Here is a 15,798-nt window from a genome sequence, read left to right on the forward strand (position 1 = left end):
TTCAGCTGTTTATTGTTGTATATCCAGAAATGAATCTTGTATTCTAAAACAGGTCAGCCTCATCAACTTTAAGATTTCATCAGGTTTTCAGCACCCTGAGTAACTTGAGGTTCCTATAATTCAGAAACCAAGCACAGAAAATCTTTAATGGGACAAAACACTTGAGAAATGGTACGTCCTGAGTAGATATGCTAGGATTAGGGCTACATTAGAAGGTACACATCTGGATGATACGACTCAAAAAGAGCCACCAGGCAAATATTCTCATTGTGTGAGTTTCATCCCAATTTCCTTTAGGTTAAAGCTTTAACATCTCTTGCTATCCTTTAAACGTTAAACTCTTTAACACATTAGTTCAAATTATATCCATTGTTAGGGAGTTTGTGACTGTAAGACTCTAAAGAAGCAGATATGCAAGATAAAGAAGAGAAATATAGGGCATTGCCCTACCATTCTTTGTCTACCTCAAGGTGTGGGCCAATATGTCTGTCCTACTTGCCTTATTTAAGAGGTTGGCCTTCAAGAGAGGTACAAGACAGGGCCCAGGGGAGAAATGTCAATCCAAAAAGACTAGACAGAGAGGTAGGCAAGAAACAACCCATTAGGGATTACCTGGGCAAATCCAGTGGGTTGATAACGGCTCCTTACATGGCCTCTGGAAGCTCACTCAGGATAGGAAGAGCAGTGTTAAGGGTAAGAGTTAGAGTAGACTGTCATCCTGGCAACCCCAGGGCACTTGAGACACTCAAAGGAGATTCAGGGAGGTCAGACAGAGTGCAGTGAGGAAGCAGAGGGCTAAGGAAGAGAGACTGGAGCACACAGTTCTCCAGTGTTCTACAGCCACAGTTCATCTTTATGGTGATGTCCAGGGCTGTGAGGACTTTTAAAAAGATCTTACTTGGGGCACCTGGGTGGCTCAGTTGGTTAAGTGTCCAACTCTTGATTTTGACTGATCTCGGGGGTTGTGAGATCAAGCCCCAGTGTGCGGCTTCACACTTAGCATGGAGTCTGCTCGAGATTCTCTCTCCCTCTGTCTCTGTCCCTCCCTCTGCTCACTCATTCTCTATAAATAAATAAATAAATAAATAAAATCTTTTAAAAAATTTTTTAAATAAAAAGATCTTACTTAATTTTAACTCAACATTTCCCCAATTTTTTTTTTAATCTTGAGCCTTTTTTTCCTTGCAATACCTACTAATATTCCAAGGAACATACCTGAAACACAGTTATAGTCAAAAGGGAATGGGGTTTCATCCCATGTTGGTCCCTGGCACTTACCTTCTGTGTGACTCTAGACAATTTAACTTTTCCAAACCTCAGTTTCCTTATTTGTAAAACATGGATGATAGCAGCTATCTTATTGTCTCTATGAAAAGTAATTTGAAAATATGTATAAAAAATCTTAAATTGCCTCACACACATTAACTAATTTAGTTCTATAGGTATCTCTAACCTAAGAAAATAATCTAAAACACAGGAAAACTTAATATAAAAGGTTACAGCATTATTGATAACAGCAACAGTCATGTTTAAGTGTCTTAATGGTCCAACAACAAGGAAAAACTTAAGCCGTATGATCCACATCATTTCAGCCACTAAAAATTAAAGAATTTTAATAACCTAGGAAAATGATCATCCTATAATGTTAATTTAAAGAGGCATGAAGTCTTAAAGTATGAGCTCAAATAATTTTAAAAATACTAGGAAAAAATACTGTAGGAAAACACAGTAAAATTTTATGACTGTTTAATTCCTGGTGATAGGGTTTGTAAAAGTAAATTAATAATTATAAGGCAGAAATTCTTTGTGTGTATTGTCGGCTCTCAGCTGCAAGCCAGCAACAGTTCTCACAAAGGGGAGGGAAGTGGTGGGGACAGTAGCAAGCATGTAACACGTCATGCCAAGGAGCCATACTGCTCTCTCACATACCTGTTTAAGCATGCAAATATTAGTGGGCTTTTATTTATTTTCTTAATGTTTTCCTTTTCCCCTATAATTTCATTCCTTGCACACTTTTCATTATTTTAATATATTTTAATTTCTTCAGTATAAATCCTATGAGATAAAACTCCCATCAATGAGGTTTCTGCTATATAATTATAGAAATAAGTAGAATTCAGCACACAACATCAGTTTTATGACTGGGTTGCTTGTCCCAATTCAAAATAAATAGGTTCAAATGCTCTTCTACTTATTCAAATACTCTCCAAAATTTTCAAAATCATTCCATCCTATTATCTTATTTTATTACTATTTACTCTCCCTTCTCCCTAATGCTTACACTCTTTCCCTAAAAGCAATGAACAAAAGATACATATTTTTAAATTATTTCAGTTTGCAATTTGACTAACTTTGATTCTCTTTCAGATAATCCAAAACAATATCAGACTTCAGCAATGTTCACATTTGATTTCTGTAAGCTCCTCTGAGGAGCAGCATTGTTCCTCATCTTACCTGTGAATATTTAAGGTTAGGACTTCTAATGATAGAGACAGAAAGTATTAGTAATCTAAACACAAAGAGTTTTTTTTAAATGAGTTTCACTTTGATATCCATAATCTGTTGAATGCTGAGTTCTAAAATGAACCTCTAAATCTATTAAGATAAATATCCAATGAAGTACTGAAAAGGTAGGAAACAAAGCAACGGAGATAATGTAAAATTCAATTGAGGAAAAGATAAGGTGCATTCACAAGCTGATAATGTACAGTTACAGGACAAGGAGATGAAAAAGCACAATAAAATTGTACTCCCCTTCAGCAGGCATCCAAGTTTGTCCATGCTTCGGAGGTCTGCCTCACAGATGAAGATGCCTTGTTATATGATCCCCTTCCTGTTTTTCGTAATAGCGCTTTTTTGTATCAATAGAGGGCTCCCCTTTTATGCTCTGATGATCTGGATAATTAAACAGGGACTCCTGGTTTAAGTATTTGAATTATTTTCAGTAAATAAAATGTAAAACCTGGTTACTGACTAGACAGCTCTAACTCTACAAATCAGATCTTTAAATACCACCAGGAAATATTTACAGTGAGTATTGCATCACCACAGAGACTATTCTCAAATTGTCTCCAATTTTTAACATGAAAAAACTTACAAACATATTGCCATATCATTTAATTAGTTGATGAGGAAAATATGGTAAGAGTTCAATTTAAAAAACATTATCAAAAGGTAGATGATGGAATAACGACAGAAAAGTTAAGGCAGTGAATAAATCCCCAAAATGAGAAATTGTTGGGATTTCTAAGTATCCAGGACCATTTTCTTGCTTTGGTATATTTATCTGAGAGGCCTGTTTTAGAGAACACTGACCACACAGAGTTATCAAACAAGTTCATCACTGATTAAACTGGTTAAATATAAAACCCAAAACTCTATCGGTAGGATGAGGATATTGACACCATTATCTGTCCAGCTGTCAGCATCCAGTCAAAAGCACACACAAAATCCTTTCAACCTCATTTAAATAATAATACTTCTCCTGATCTGTATTACGTTCGTTAGTTCTCTCGGGGTAGCTTTTTTTTTCCTCAAAAATTATTATTTAAAAAAAAAAACTAAAGTGGACAGTATTTCAAATAGCTTTAAATAATAATATTTAAAGGATAAGCCAAAATTTCAAAATTTATCCTTTTCACCAATTTCTGAAATTATCTTTGTCTGTAGTATATACTGTTTCTGTATAATATACTGTAATATTACTATAAGCACTAATATACCATATAAGGCATTTTTACAAAATAAGGCCTTATTACCAAACAAAAGGGTGGCATCCTACTTATTCAGCTTGTGCCCTTATCACAGGTACTAAAATACTTCATTCATCTATTTAGCTAAGCATGGATTACACCGATTTAAATTCATACTAGGTGGCCTCTCAGTTCATTCAACGTCTTTGATGAGATGTTGCTTTTGCAGAAAGAATTCACCACCCTTTTAACAATAACACCATGCCTGTTTCTTCCTGTCCTCTGCTTTTTTCTCTTTGCTGCTCTTGTTACAATCTGACATTGTCATATAGATTTGTTTGTCCCCTTACTCCATCACTCCATATCCTCTTACCTTTGGCCTCATAGCATTTATTAACACCTACTTTTTCCTGTTTTCTTCATCACTGTATTCCTTATCACCTGGAACAGTAGCACATAGTAGCTACTCCATCCCTATCATGCACCAGCACATTGTAGATACTCAATTTTAAGGACTGACTGAATTAATTAATGTCTTCCCAGCTAGTATTTAAATTCATGAGGTCACAGGCCTTGTCAGTTTTTGTTACTAATCTATCCCCAGTAAGAATGTATGACACTTGGAAAGCCGAGCTAAAATCTCTGAATGAATGAATGAATGAATGAATGAACAGCAGGAAAGTAGAAAACTCAGATCAGATCTTTTCCCTATGGCACATTTGGTCTGAGGAAAGCAGAAGGAGGCAGGGAGAAAGATACAGGTAAAGGAGTGAGAAAAGGAGTGACAAGGGATGCTAAAGATAGAACTTTCTTTTTTTTTTTTTAAGATTTTATTTATTTATGTGACAGAGAGACAGCCAGCGAGAGAGGGAACACAGCAGGGGAGTGGGAGAAGAAGAAGCAGGCTCCCAGCGGAGGAGCCTGATGTGGGACTCCATCCCGGAACGCCGGGATCACGCCCTGAGCCAAAGGCAGACGCTTAACGACTGGGCTACCCAGGCGCCCCAAGATAGAACTTTCTTATATTCCAAGTTTGTTTAAAGAGTTGAAAAAGAAAATGTGTAAGATTCAAGAACTCAACTTTTTCTATAACATGTTCAATATATAACCAATCAATGACTAGAAGAATAAGTTTGTCAGAGCCTGAATACCTGAATGTCTGAGTCCGAATGTCTGAAGGCAAGACATTCATGCTTTCATTTGGGATTTAAACAGAAGTGAAATGCCATATATGATATCAAGAATCAAATTACTGGGGCACCTGAGTGGCTCAGTGGGTTAAGCATCTGCCTTCAGCTCAGGTCATGATCCCAGGGCCCTGGGACAAGTTCTACATTGGGCTCCCTGCTCAGTGAAGCCTGCTTCTCCCTCTGCCCCACTACCCCCCACCCCACTCATTCTCTCTCTCTCTCTCATATAAATAAATAAAATCTTAAAAAAAAGAATAAAATTATTAGGTTCCAAGTAATATCTGCTTTTCATCAACATCTATTTGTTTTCAACATCTCCAAAAGTTAAGTCTTTTCTAAGGGCCTTTAAAACTTATTTCCACATTTAATTAGATAAAAGAGAGGTTCTTGAACTTTTAACCAATTTATAGGTAATAATCCTACAGAGCAATTCATCCTATTTAATATGCTTACATTTCACAATTTTATTCCATGAAAGGGTTTTCGGAAAATTACCTATGCATTTTAAGCTTGTTTCACTGCAGGAGTGCCTCAGTTAAGCATCCATCTCTTGATTTCAGCTCAGGTCATGATCACAGGGTCATAAGATCAAGCCCCACATCAGGCTCTGCACTGGGCATGGAGCCTACTTAAGATTCTCTCTCTGCCTCTCCCCACCCTTTAACAAAAAAAAAAAGGTTTTTCACTGCAATTAACACATGTTCCTTGGGTTCCATGGTAAGGGTGAAAGAACATGGTAACATGCTCTGTGGCAGAACCCCTAGGTTGTTAACCACCATTTGTCTGTGTGTTAAGAGTGGCACCAACATTCCTCCTTGAGAATACACTCTTGTCCCCACATCCTCACAAAGAAGCACTGTACTACCATTAAGACATACATCCTTGCTTGGCTCTCAAATGAGGATGTAATTTTCCACCTAGGTTGGCTGAGTTCAAAGTCAAATTCTCTTCATCTAACCGAATTATCAATAGCTCAGATGTGAAAAAGTGTTTATGGAGGATTTCCTGGAAGTGAAGTAATCCATCCATTTCTAAAATACCCTAAAATCTATCCTGGGATTAAATCAGACCATCAGAAAGCTGTATTATTATATTGGTTCCATGCGAGTCATTAAGTCTCTCTGGCATTATGCTATTATGATATACTGAGAGCCCTGTGAAACCCATTGCTAAATTCACTGTTGGGATAATGTGGAGGATACTATTCATCACATTGCACAGTATCTTTTTCATGAAATTGAGGGGGGACAGCATTTCCCATTGTTTGATTAATTGTTCTTGATTAACTAACTGTTCTTGATTAATTGATCTTCTCTGGAAGAAACAGTTTTCATTGGTAAATGCTAAATAATGAAATAACTGTGCTTCTTTCTTTGTGCTGGCCTTGAGAAATCATAGCTTTAATGCTTAATTTAGTTAAGAAAATTTTTAATTAATTATTTAAATTTCCATCTTTGAGAATCCAGAAAAAGAACAAGTTAAACCCAAAAGTAAGTAGAATAAAGGGGGGGGGGCAGCATAAATCAATGAATTTCTCAAACTATAGAGCAAATCAACTAAAAGTTGGGTTTTTTAAAAGATTAACAAAATTGAGAAGCTCCTAGCAAGACTGATTAACAAAAAAAAAAAAAAAAAAAAAGAGCAGACACAAATTAATAATATGAGATATGAAGGAGAACATCACTACATATTCTAAGGACATTGAAAGAAAAATAAGGGAATAGTATGAACAACTCTATGCTAATAAATTTGATAACTTAGATAAAATGGATAAACTCCTTGAAACAACTTATCAAAACTGATACAAGATGAAATGGAAAATCTGAGTAGCCCTCTCTACTAATAAGATCGAATTTGTTGTCAAAACGCTTCCCACAAAGAAAACTCCTGGCCAGATGACATCCATAAAACATTTAAAAAAGAAATAACATCAATATTGCCCAATCTCTTTTTAAAATAGAGGAAATACTCTCTCTGTCTGTGTCAAATAAATAAATAAATAAATAAAATCTTAAAAAAAAAAAAAGAATTGCAGGCTCTACCAACTGAGGGGCACCTGGGTGGCTCAGTGGGTTAAGTGTATGTCTTTGGCTCCGGTCATGATCTCAGCACCCTAAGATCAAGCTCCACATCTGGCTCTCTGCTCAGTGGGGAGCCTGCTTCTCCCTCTCTCTCTGCCTGCCGCTCTGCGCTTGTGCTTTCTCTCTCTCTCTCTGTCAAATAAATAAATAAATAAATAAATAAATAAATAAATAAAATCTAAAATAAAATAGAGGAAAGAAAAAAATTGAAGAAAAAGAAGTATTTCTGATTAAAGGAAGTTCGTTCTCACCCCTCTGATCCACTTTGCCCTGGAAATCCTAACCAATGTAATAAGGCAAGAAAAGTAAATAATAAAAGATGTAAAGATCAGAAAGAATAAATAAAACTGCCAGTATTCACAGACAACAAGATGGTCTACACAGAAAATCCTTAGGAATTTACAAAACAACTACTAGGTTGAATAACTTGCCCAAAGTTACACCACTAATAAAATCAAAACTAGAATGTGAACCAATACAGTCTGGTTCCCAAACTCTTAACCCCTACACTGTGCTCTCTACTTAGAGAGGACAATGCAGCTGTACTTGCATTAGCCCACAAACCTCAACACAGCCATATACTTGGTCTTTGTAGTCTCATTTGATGATTTGGAAACAGAGGTTCAAAAAGATTAATAATCTCATCGAGATTACATGGCTAAGGGATGAAAATGACAGAATTTGAATATGTCTGGCTGACCCTAAAACAAAGCTGATCTGAACATATCACACGTTCCAACTTGGAAGAGGAAAACAATATGAGGGTCCAGATCCACATAGTAAGCCCCTGAAATAATACAGTGGAATATAAAGGCCGAGAGGAAAATTGGTGACTGGTTAGTAATAAAAAGGGACATAGGAAAAGTCAAAGTTTTGAAAATTAGATTAGTGTCAATAAAATAGGAATAAGGAGGAGAAACTAATGGAGAGGAAGATTAAGGAAGATGAAGTCAATTTTAGACAAGTTGAATATCAACTTGTTAGGTAGGCATAGTTTTGACAGCAATAATAGAAAACCAAACAAAAAGTGGTTTATAAAAATAAGATTTTGTTTCCTCACAAAACCAAAAATCTGAAGGTAGGCAGTGATTAATCTAAATTCAGTAGCTGAACAAAGTCAGAACTAGAGTCTGTGTTTCTCCTGGTCCTTCCTTCTGGGATTACAATATGGTTGCCAAAGGGCCAGGCTCAGGTCAGAAATAATACCAGACAGAAAGAAGAATGGGGGTAGCAAATACATCTGTTTTTCATCAGTAAAGCAAAATCTTTCCTAGAAGTCTCTAGTAGAACTCTGCTATGTCTCATTGGCCAGAACTGTGTCACATAGTCACCTAGCCTCTACAGTGGCCTAAAAGGTAAGTATTTTGCTTTCCCAAACCTATAGCAGAGGTAGGTGAAGAAAAACAATGCTCCAAAGTATGAATGGGGCATTGATGTGGGAATATCCAATGGAGAGACAAAAATGCATCTGGTCTAGAAGATAAAGCAAGGATATAGGATTTAAGTAATCTGCATAGTAAAAGCACAGGAAATGGAAGGGTACTCCAGGAAAGAGCATGTATGAAGAGAAAAGAGGGTAGTAACAGCACTTTGTTTTTCTCTTTGTGCAGGGGAAGCAAACGGATATACATGGATACAGCTGAGTAAACATGGTAGCCAGGTCCCTCCACTCCAGCCAGTCAGAGTGTTTGCTTTTGTATGCTTGGCTGGGTCTTTCTCGGCCATCCTCCCCACCCAGTTACTTCCATCCTCTTTCTCTTTCCTCAGTCTCTCAGTACTCCCAATAAGGTCTCTCCTCTCCCTTTCTCTTTCCCTCGTCTGTGAATTGGAGGTACTGGAAGGAAAATTCACTCTTCACTGCCACTGTTCGAGATGCATGAGGACGGATTTAAATCTGAGTAAAGGAAAACTAGCTGCCTTAGGTTGGCAAGGTGGTCCAGGAAAAAAGCAGCTACTATGAAAAGGCTATTAAATCTTAAAAATTCATAGAAAATTAATAGGACATTTGAACTAAAAGGAATCTGCCATTCCTGCCCTCATTGGAATAGCCAGTCTATCAGGGGAAATACAAGGAGGCAGAGTACCACTCTTCCTCTGAAGACTCTTTTGGGCTCCCAGATGTTCAGGAGACCAGGCTGCAGGGCCAAGGGTGTGATGGACCCTGGGCATTCTTCTCCAGGCCCACTGCTCCATGGGCACACCATGCATCACATGCTTCCAGTCTAAGCCCAGCTCTGGCTGACCCTTTCCTTTCTGAAAATCCTAGGGCATGCAGAATCAGCACCACAGAATTTAACCACGATTACATAATAGGTTGTGTTGTCCTCTAATTGCTCCACACATATATGTCATGTGCTCCCATGTATTTGGGGCTACAGTGAGATGTCCTCCAATAAGTTGCATATAAGATAGTCACCGAGCATTAAACTTTAAAAACAATATATCACTAACATCATGAAAAGTGATCACTTGACATTATGTGCCTCGTGATTCAAGTATATAACACTTCTGTGAAGTATTGTTGCCAGAAAATCATATTTAAATCCAATCAAGCTCTAGATCCAACTACCAATTTACAGGATATACAGAGGATAAAGGGACATATTAGAAGACACCATGGGGGCATAATTAAAATCCAGACTTTAAAAAGAAAAATCTGTTAAGGAAGAAAAAGAGAGAACCCAGAGATTAAAAAAGACTTAGAGACATTATCAACTAAATAGAACTGACGTGGATCCTAATGCAAACAAATTGCAAGAAAGAAACAGTTATGTGGTAAATGGGGTAATTTGAACACTGACTAGATATTTGATTATATGAGGGAACTATGTCAAATTTTTTAATGTGTGACAGTGGTATTGTGTTCATCATAAAGAGTCCTTACCTTTTCAATATATACTAAATATTTACAGATGAAATAATACTGTGTTCTGGGACTTAAACCAAAATAATCCTAGAGGTAGTGGGGTATGAATGGAGGGATTAATAAAACAAGATTGGCTGTGATTTGGTAATTGTTGGAGCGGGGAGGGGCTGTATAAGAGAAACATACTGTTTTCTCTTCTTTTTGTATATTTTGAAATTTTCCATAATAACCTTTTCCTATAATAGATCAGAATAGAGTTATGCAATGTCATTTTTTTTTAAAGTAGTCACATCAGGTAAAGAAACACAAATGGAGCAGAGACAGATGCTCATGGTGCCCATGCAAGACTTTTCCAAGACAAAGGCGGGGCCAGCACAAGGACTTCCTTGCCGGGTTGCAGAGGCCACTCCACCCTGGAGGAGGAGGATGCATCACCTTCATCGTGTAAGCACCTTCTACAGTCAGGGTGCTGCAGGGAAACTGAAGATAAAATGATGAATAAAATATAGAAACTGACATCAAGGGATGCAAAAGAGAAGTAAATAGGAAACTGTGATGGAGTCTGGCTTGTGATATTATAGTCCTAGTTGGACAAAGTGTGGTATGGGGCCTTATGTAATGGTCATCTAACTGGAAGAGGTGACAGCCAAGCTGTCCTGGAGGATTCCCAGAACTATCTTCTGATTGTAATTCAATTCCCAGGCTCCGTCACTCTAGGAAGAGAGTGAACTGGCCAAAAGTTGTAAGTGTCCTGATCTCCTGGCAGCTTTGCTTCTCACTGTAAATGTACAACACCGGCTTATGGTAACAAGTGGATCTCCCACACGGCTTGCCTGGAGGAGTACATCAGCCAAAGGATGTGAGTGTCCACTCCTCCAATCTTATTTTCAAATTAATGAACTGTCTCTCTGGTTTTACAGTCTCTTGAGAGTTTGGTACCTTTGTATATGTCCTTGAAAAAAATGTATTAATTCTTGATGTGCTGACAAATCAGGAATCTGAGACTGCAAGACCAGCCCTGAACGCTGGGAATTCTCCAGGGTAATGTCATCCCCCTTGGGACATGCCTGGGTCTGGGTTGACACCAGCCTTCCCCGGTAACAGCCTTCTGCTCTGTGTGCTTCTTTGATCTTCAGCCTTCCAAAGGGTGGGGCGGTGTCTGAGGCTTCTTTGATTCTGAGTCATCCTCTTCAGCATGTCTGCCTCAAAGCATTTTGGTTTTTAACAAATTTGTTTCTTGATTTCTTTCACTTTCATTCAACCACATCAATACAGTTAACTCAACATCTATTTGTGGATTAAGCCAGATGCAATGACACTGTATAAGAAGCATGTTTTAAAAATGAAACATCAATAATTTAAAAAATTCCTCAGCTGTTTTGAAAGATGGTAATCTTTTTTTACACATCCATACCACATTAACTTCATTTTCTGCCTTGGCCTGTGATCACCAGTGATCCTCAATAAGCCCATCAACTGAGGATGTCCCTCCGAGCTACACTTCTAACTGAAGAACGAAAAACCAAATATTGTAAACTCCTTCCCAGATGAAGACAATTTCTCTCATTTCCAGTGGTTTCTCTGTCAATCAGCCAGATTCTTTCATCTGTAATGGGACATGGCAAACTTTTTCTTCAAAGATCTACACAGTAAATACTTCATTTATTTTTTTTAAGATTTTATTTATTTATTTGAGAGAGAGAGAGCACAAGGGTGGGGTGGGGTGGGGTGGGGGAGTAGCAGAGGAAGAGGGAGAAGCAGACTCCTCGCTGAGCAGGAAGCTCCATCTCAGGACCCCAGGATCACGACCTGAGCCGAAGACAGACGCTTAACCGAATGAGCCACGCAGGCACCCCCACAGTAAATACCTTAAACCCTGTGGGCCACACAGTCTGCATTACAGCTACTCAACTCTGTCAGTGTAGTGTGAAAGCAGCCGTGGACAACACGTAACCAAATGAGTGTGGCTGTGTTCCAATAAAACTTTGTTTATGGACACTGAAATTGGAATTTTATATCAATTTAATGGGTCACAAAACAGTAATCTCTTTTTGGTTTATTTCCAAACATTGAGAAATGTAAAAACCATTCTTAGCTCAGGAGACACGCTAGCAGCTGGTGGATCTGGCCCCTGCTCCATAGTGATGAATACCGGCAGTGATTCACTATACATATGTGAACGTGTGTGGTATCTTCGAAATACTGCCTTACCAACCATGAGAATTATGACCTATAAATGGGTCTTACATTCATAGGTGGCAAACTTAAATTCTTATGGGAAAAATATTTTCACTAAAATTAAACAATGATCAGCACACACACAAAGACACACCCACACATACAAAAGACATTTTACACATCCTAAATCCCAAATAGTGGGTACCATGTAAGAAGTTTCTAATTACTGCCCCTACTTAGAAAAAAATTTTAAGATCAATGAAACAGTGGTAAGTTTGTTTTGTTTTAACAATGTCTGCTGAGACTTTTTTCAATGTCTTTTTATCCATCCAAATGTTCAAAGTTTTTCAGATTGTAAGATCAGTATTTATACAATCTCATCTCCTCAGTCCCAACACATTCCAAGAACTTGGATGCTTGATACATGAAAAACTTTGGATTTTCTTTCTTTAACCTAATCTGCATATCTATATATTTTTCAACCCCCTCCCCCCATGCAAGTTTATATAGCATTGCCTGTCTATGACAACCTTCTAGGCATGACTACAGAACATTTCTAAGGCTTTATTTTCCTTGTTCTGTTTGTTTCATCTTGCATTGTTCACTTCTTTACTCATGCACTTTCTACTTTAACTCCTCTTTTTATTTCCAACAAGGTCCCTCTTTTTCTAGCTGTCCACAACAGGTGCCACTTGTTTGATGCATATACCTAAACTACATTTTGCAGCTGAAAAGGTTCCAGCATCATATCCCCAAACAGTACATGGGGTTCACTGTACCATTCCCTCTTTTTTGTTTGTTTTATGCTTGAAATGACTGTAATCCCAGGTTTTAGAAAAATAGAGCATACATTCCTATGCTCTAGATTTGGTCACAGGAGGCATTTGTGGTTGGGAAGAAATTAGCATATTTATTGCCACACCTGTGTGTCTGTTCGCATTCCTCCCTTTACTTGGCATGCCCTCCCCAAATTCTCTCATAAAATTTCCCTCAACCTCCAAGGTCCAGGTATGAACCTGTGCGAAGCATCCCTGCCAAGCACAGCTGATGACTCTCTCCTTTGCATTCCCAAAGCATTTCATACATTTCCATGAAAGCACTCGTCATTGCATTGTGCTTAGTTGTTGATGTAGCTGTCCCAGCCCCACCGTCCATCCCCCAAGTCAATAACAACTCATCTTTTTTTTTTTTTTTTTTCCCTCCTCACCACTCATGCATCCCCAGTGCCCAACACAGTACCCGGAATAAGGTAACAAGATTACATTTCTCAGAAATACCGAGAGCAGTCCTAACTGCCATCAGCACCCTTAATCTTCCTCCTCCCCCACAAAATTAACAGATAATTTAAGTAAAAATGCAACTTCAAAACAAGTACCCCAAGGCCCTCTTAAAATGAAATTGCCACTCCTAAACTGTTCTTCAAAGGAATTCCACCATCAACACTACAGAACATGCAAGGTTATCTTAACACCACAAAATAAAATATTTACATGGCGCTTCACAGTTTTCAAATTACTTTCACCATTTGCTGTTGTTGTTTGGTCCTAATTCTTGGTAAGACAGATAGTTCTACCCTCATTTTTCAGACATTCCAGGAAATAAAAGTGACATCTCCCGAGATCGGAGCTGTCAGCGCTGGGCCTAAAACCCTTAACTTATTGATCTATCCACTTTCCTGTACTCCATGAATGCTAGGCTCAGTATTTGTGGAGGCTTTTTTTCCCACCTCTGGTAGATTCTTTTTCCCTATTATGAATGGTGGCATTAGATTGTGGCTCTATGTTCTAAAAATACATTTCAAACAAAATCATTTGGGCAGATACACGTTATGAAAAGACAGAATCAAAATACCCCACTTGTGTTAGTATTGCTCTATGATTTTGCCATAAGTACTTATTGACTAAAGGATTTCCAGTGAATTACTGACTGTTCAAAAAATGGCATGCCATGCATTTCTGAAAATAGAAATATGTAATCTATTATCTAAAAAAATTCACTCATGAGGAAGCACTACTATTTATAGGTCAAGTACAAGAGCTTGATTTTCTCTTCTTTTATAATTCCTCTTTCCTAAACTATTAAATTTAGATTACTTATCACATTAGCAGGCTCTTCACTTAAATATGCTCTTAGTTCTTCTACATAATTCTGTATGATTTAACCATCACTTCAATTCTCTTACTATTTATTGCAAGCAATTCTTCTAATATTAGTACATATCATTTTCGAGTAAATAGGGCACTGCCTGCCAAAAAATCTTGCTACTGTGTGGTAATTGAAAGTAAAGATTATTTCTCAGATATATTAATTTTTCAAATGAGCCACATTTAGCTTTTCTCAAATTACTTAATTTTTTTCAACAAAGGCCTATAATAGTAAAATTTTCAGAGCATGTCACACTGAAGACTTTCAAGTTTGATCTGGTTACGAATCTGCTAATTGTAAAAATTTCAATATGGCAGAGCCCAAAATATTTCACACAAATGCAAATAGAGATGTCATGCAGATAGCTGCAAGACATGAATCACTGCCCTGCCGCATCAAACTCAGAAATTCAGAGGCAGTTCACTCTGCAAGATCTCTCGCTCAGTTCTTAAAAGTTCAGATGCATCACCTTTTAATCAGGGTAATAAAGAATAATTGCTAACATACTGTGTAATGTTTACTGTTAAACCCACAATCTGGACAAACAGAAAATTAGGCTGTCAGAGCCTGCAAACAATTGCAGTCCGCAGTTACACGGGGGCACCCTCCTTATACAGAGCTGTCGTCGGGAGTCACAACGCTCTATGGTTTTAATTTTTTAGGGTAAGGGTCTTTTGCTCGAGAAGCAGGTATTCAGACGAAGGCGGTCTCCCGCGTGACCTTCCTACCACAGACCTTGAGCAAGCCACTGCGGGGGCAGGAGCTGAGAATTTCAGCTAGGCACTTGACAGCTCCGCTGGGTCCCTCACACTTTGCTTTCACGAACAAAAAAGGAATGTTACTCCGCACCTGCCTTTCCCCCTCACCCCTCCTTAAAACTTAAATTACATTTACCCCTGCGGTCTGAACAGCCGGAAGAAGGTACGGAGCTATTCTGTCCCGTGATGCCAAGGGAAAATAACCCCCCACCCAAGAGCGCAGCCTGGAGCGGCGGCCCGGCCGGCCGGCCGTCGCGGGCGGGGGGCGAGAAGGTGAAAGAAGGCTGGGGGGACTGGAGCGCCCGGCGCTGTCTCCACACCCCACTGCGCGGCATTTTCTCCACCACGTGTTAGAATCTCGTGCGGGTGGCGCCCACGGGAGGCGGAGGTCCGGGTGCCCCCCCGGCCGGGACGCCGCTCCTCAGCCCCCTCCCCCGCACGGGGCCCGGCTGTCTGCTGCCAGGTGAGGGGCCGCGGCCGTCTCGGGGCAGGGGCCGTGCGGCAGAAACCCGGCCCGGCTGGGGGCCCTGCCCGAGCTACCTTTTATCCAGGCAGGCGATCCACTCGGCTGAAGAGGAAGAATGGGCAGCGTGCGCAGCGACCATGTTGGGCAGCGGCGCGCGGAGTCCCTGGCTGCGGCGACCTCCCGCGCTCGCTCTGCCTCTGCCTCTGCCTCCACCTCGCCCGCGGCGCGGACCTGCTCCTCCCGGCCCGCCTCGCGACCGGCGCGGCGGCGACGGGCCCGCCCTCCCAGCGGGCTCCCGCGGGCTCCCGGGCGGGGGACCGGCGAGGGAGGGGACTCGAGGGGCGGGACGCGGGGACCGGGAGGGCCCGAGCCGCCTGCCCGCCCGCCGCTGCACTGCGGCGCCCGGGGGGGGGGGGGGGGGG

General features: G+C 39.8%; 1 protein-coding gene and 1 long non-coding RNA gene across 2 annotated transcripts in view; one reads left to right on the forward strand and one right to left on the reverse strand.

Moving 5' to 3' along the window:
- Positions 1–15,631, reverse strand: part of RAPGEF4 (Rap guanine nucleotide exchange factor 4) — a 275,140-nt gene extending 259,509 nt beyond the window's left edge. The window contains exon 1 of the mRNA XM_040643867.1: positions 15,451–15,631. Coding sequence (XP_040499801.1) covers positions 15,451–15,515 — 65 coding nt within the window. The 5' untranslated portion in view covers positions 15,516–15,631. The remainder of the gene's footprint in view (positions 1–15,450) is intronic.
- Positions 12,755–15,798, forward strand: part of LOC103659568 — a 13,998-nt gene continuing 10,954 nt past the window's right edge. Inside the window, exon 1 of the long non-coding RNA XR_005838459.1 lies at positions 12,755–15,373. This is a non-coding gene — a long non-coding RNA (uncharacterized LOC103659568). The remainder of the gene's footprint in view (positions 15,374–15,798) is intronic.

This window comes from Ursus maritimus, unplaced genomic scaffold (genome assembly GCF_017311325.1).
Source record: "Ursus maritimus isolate PB19 unplaced genomic scaffold, ASM1731132v1 scaffold_1, whole genome shotgun sequence".
In the NCBI taxonomy this organism is placed as follows: Eukaryota; Metazoa; Chordata; class Mammalia; order Carnivora; family Ursidae; genus Ursus; species Ursus maritimus.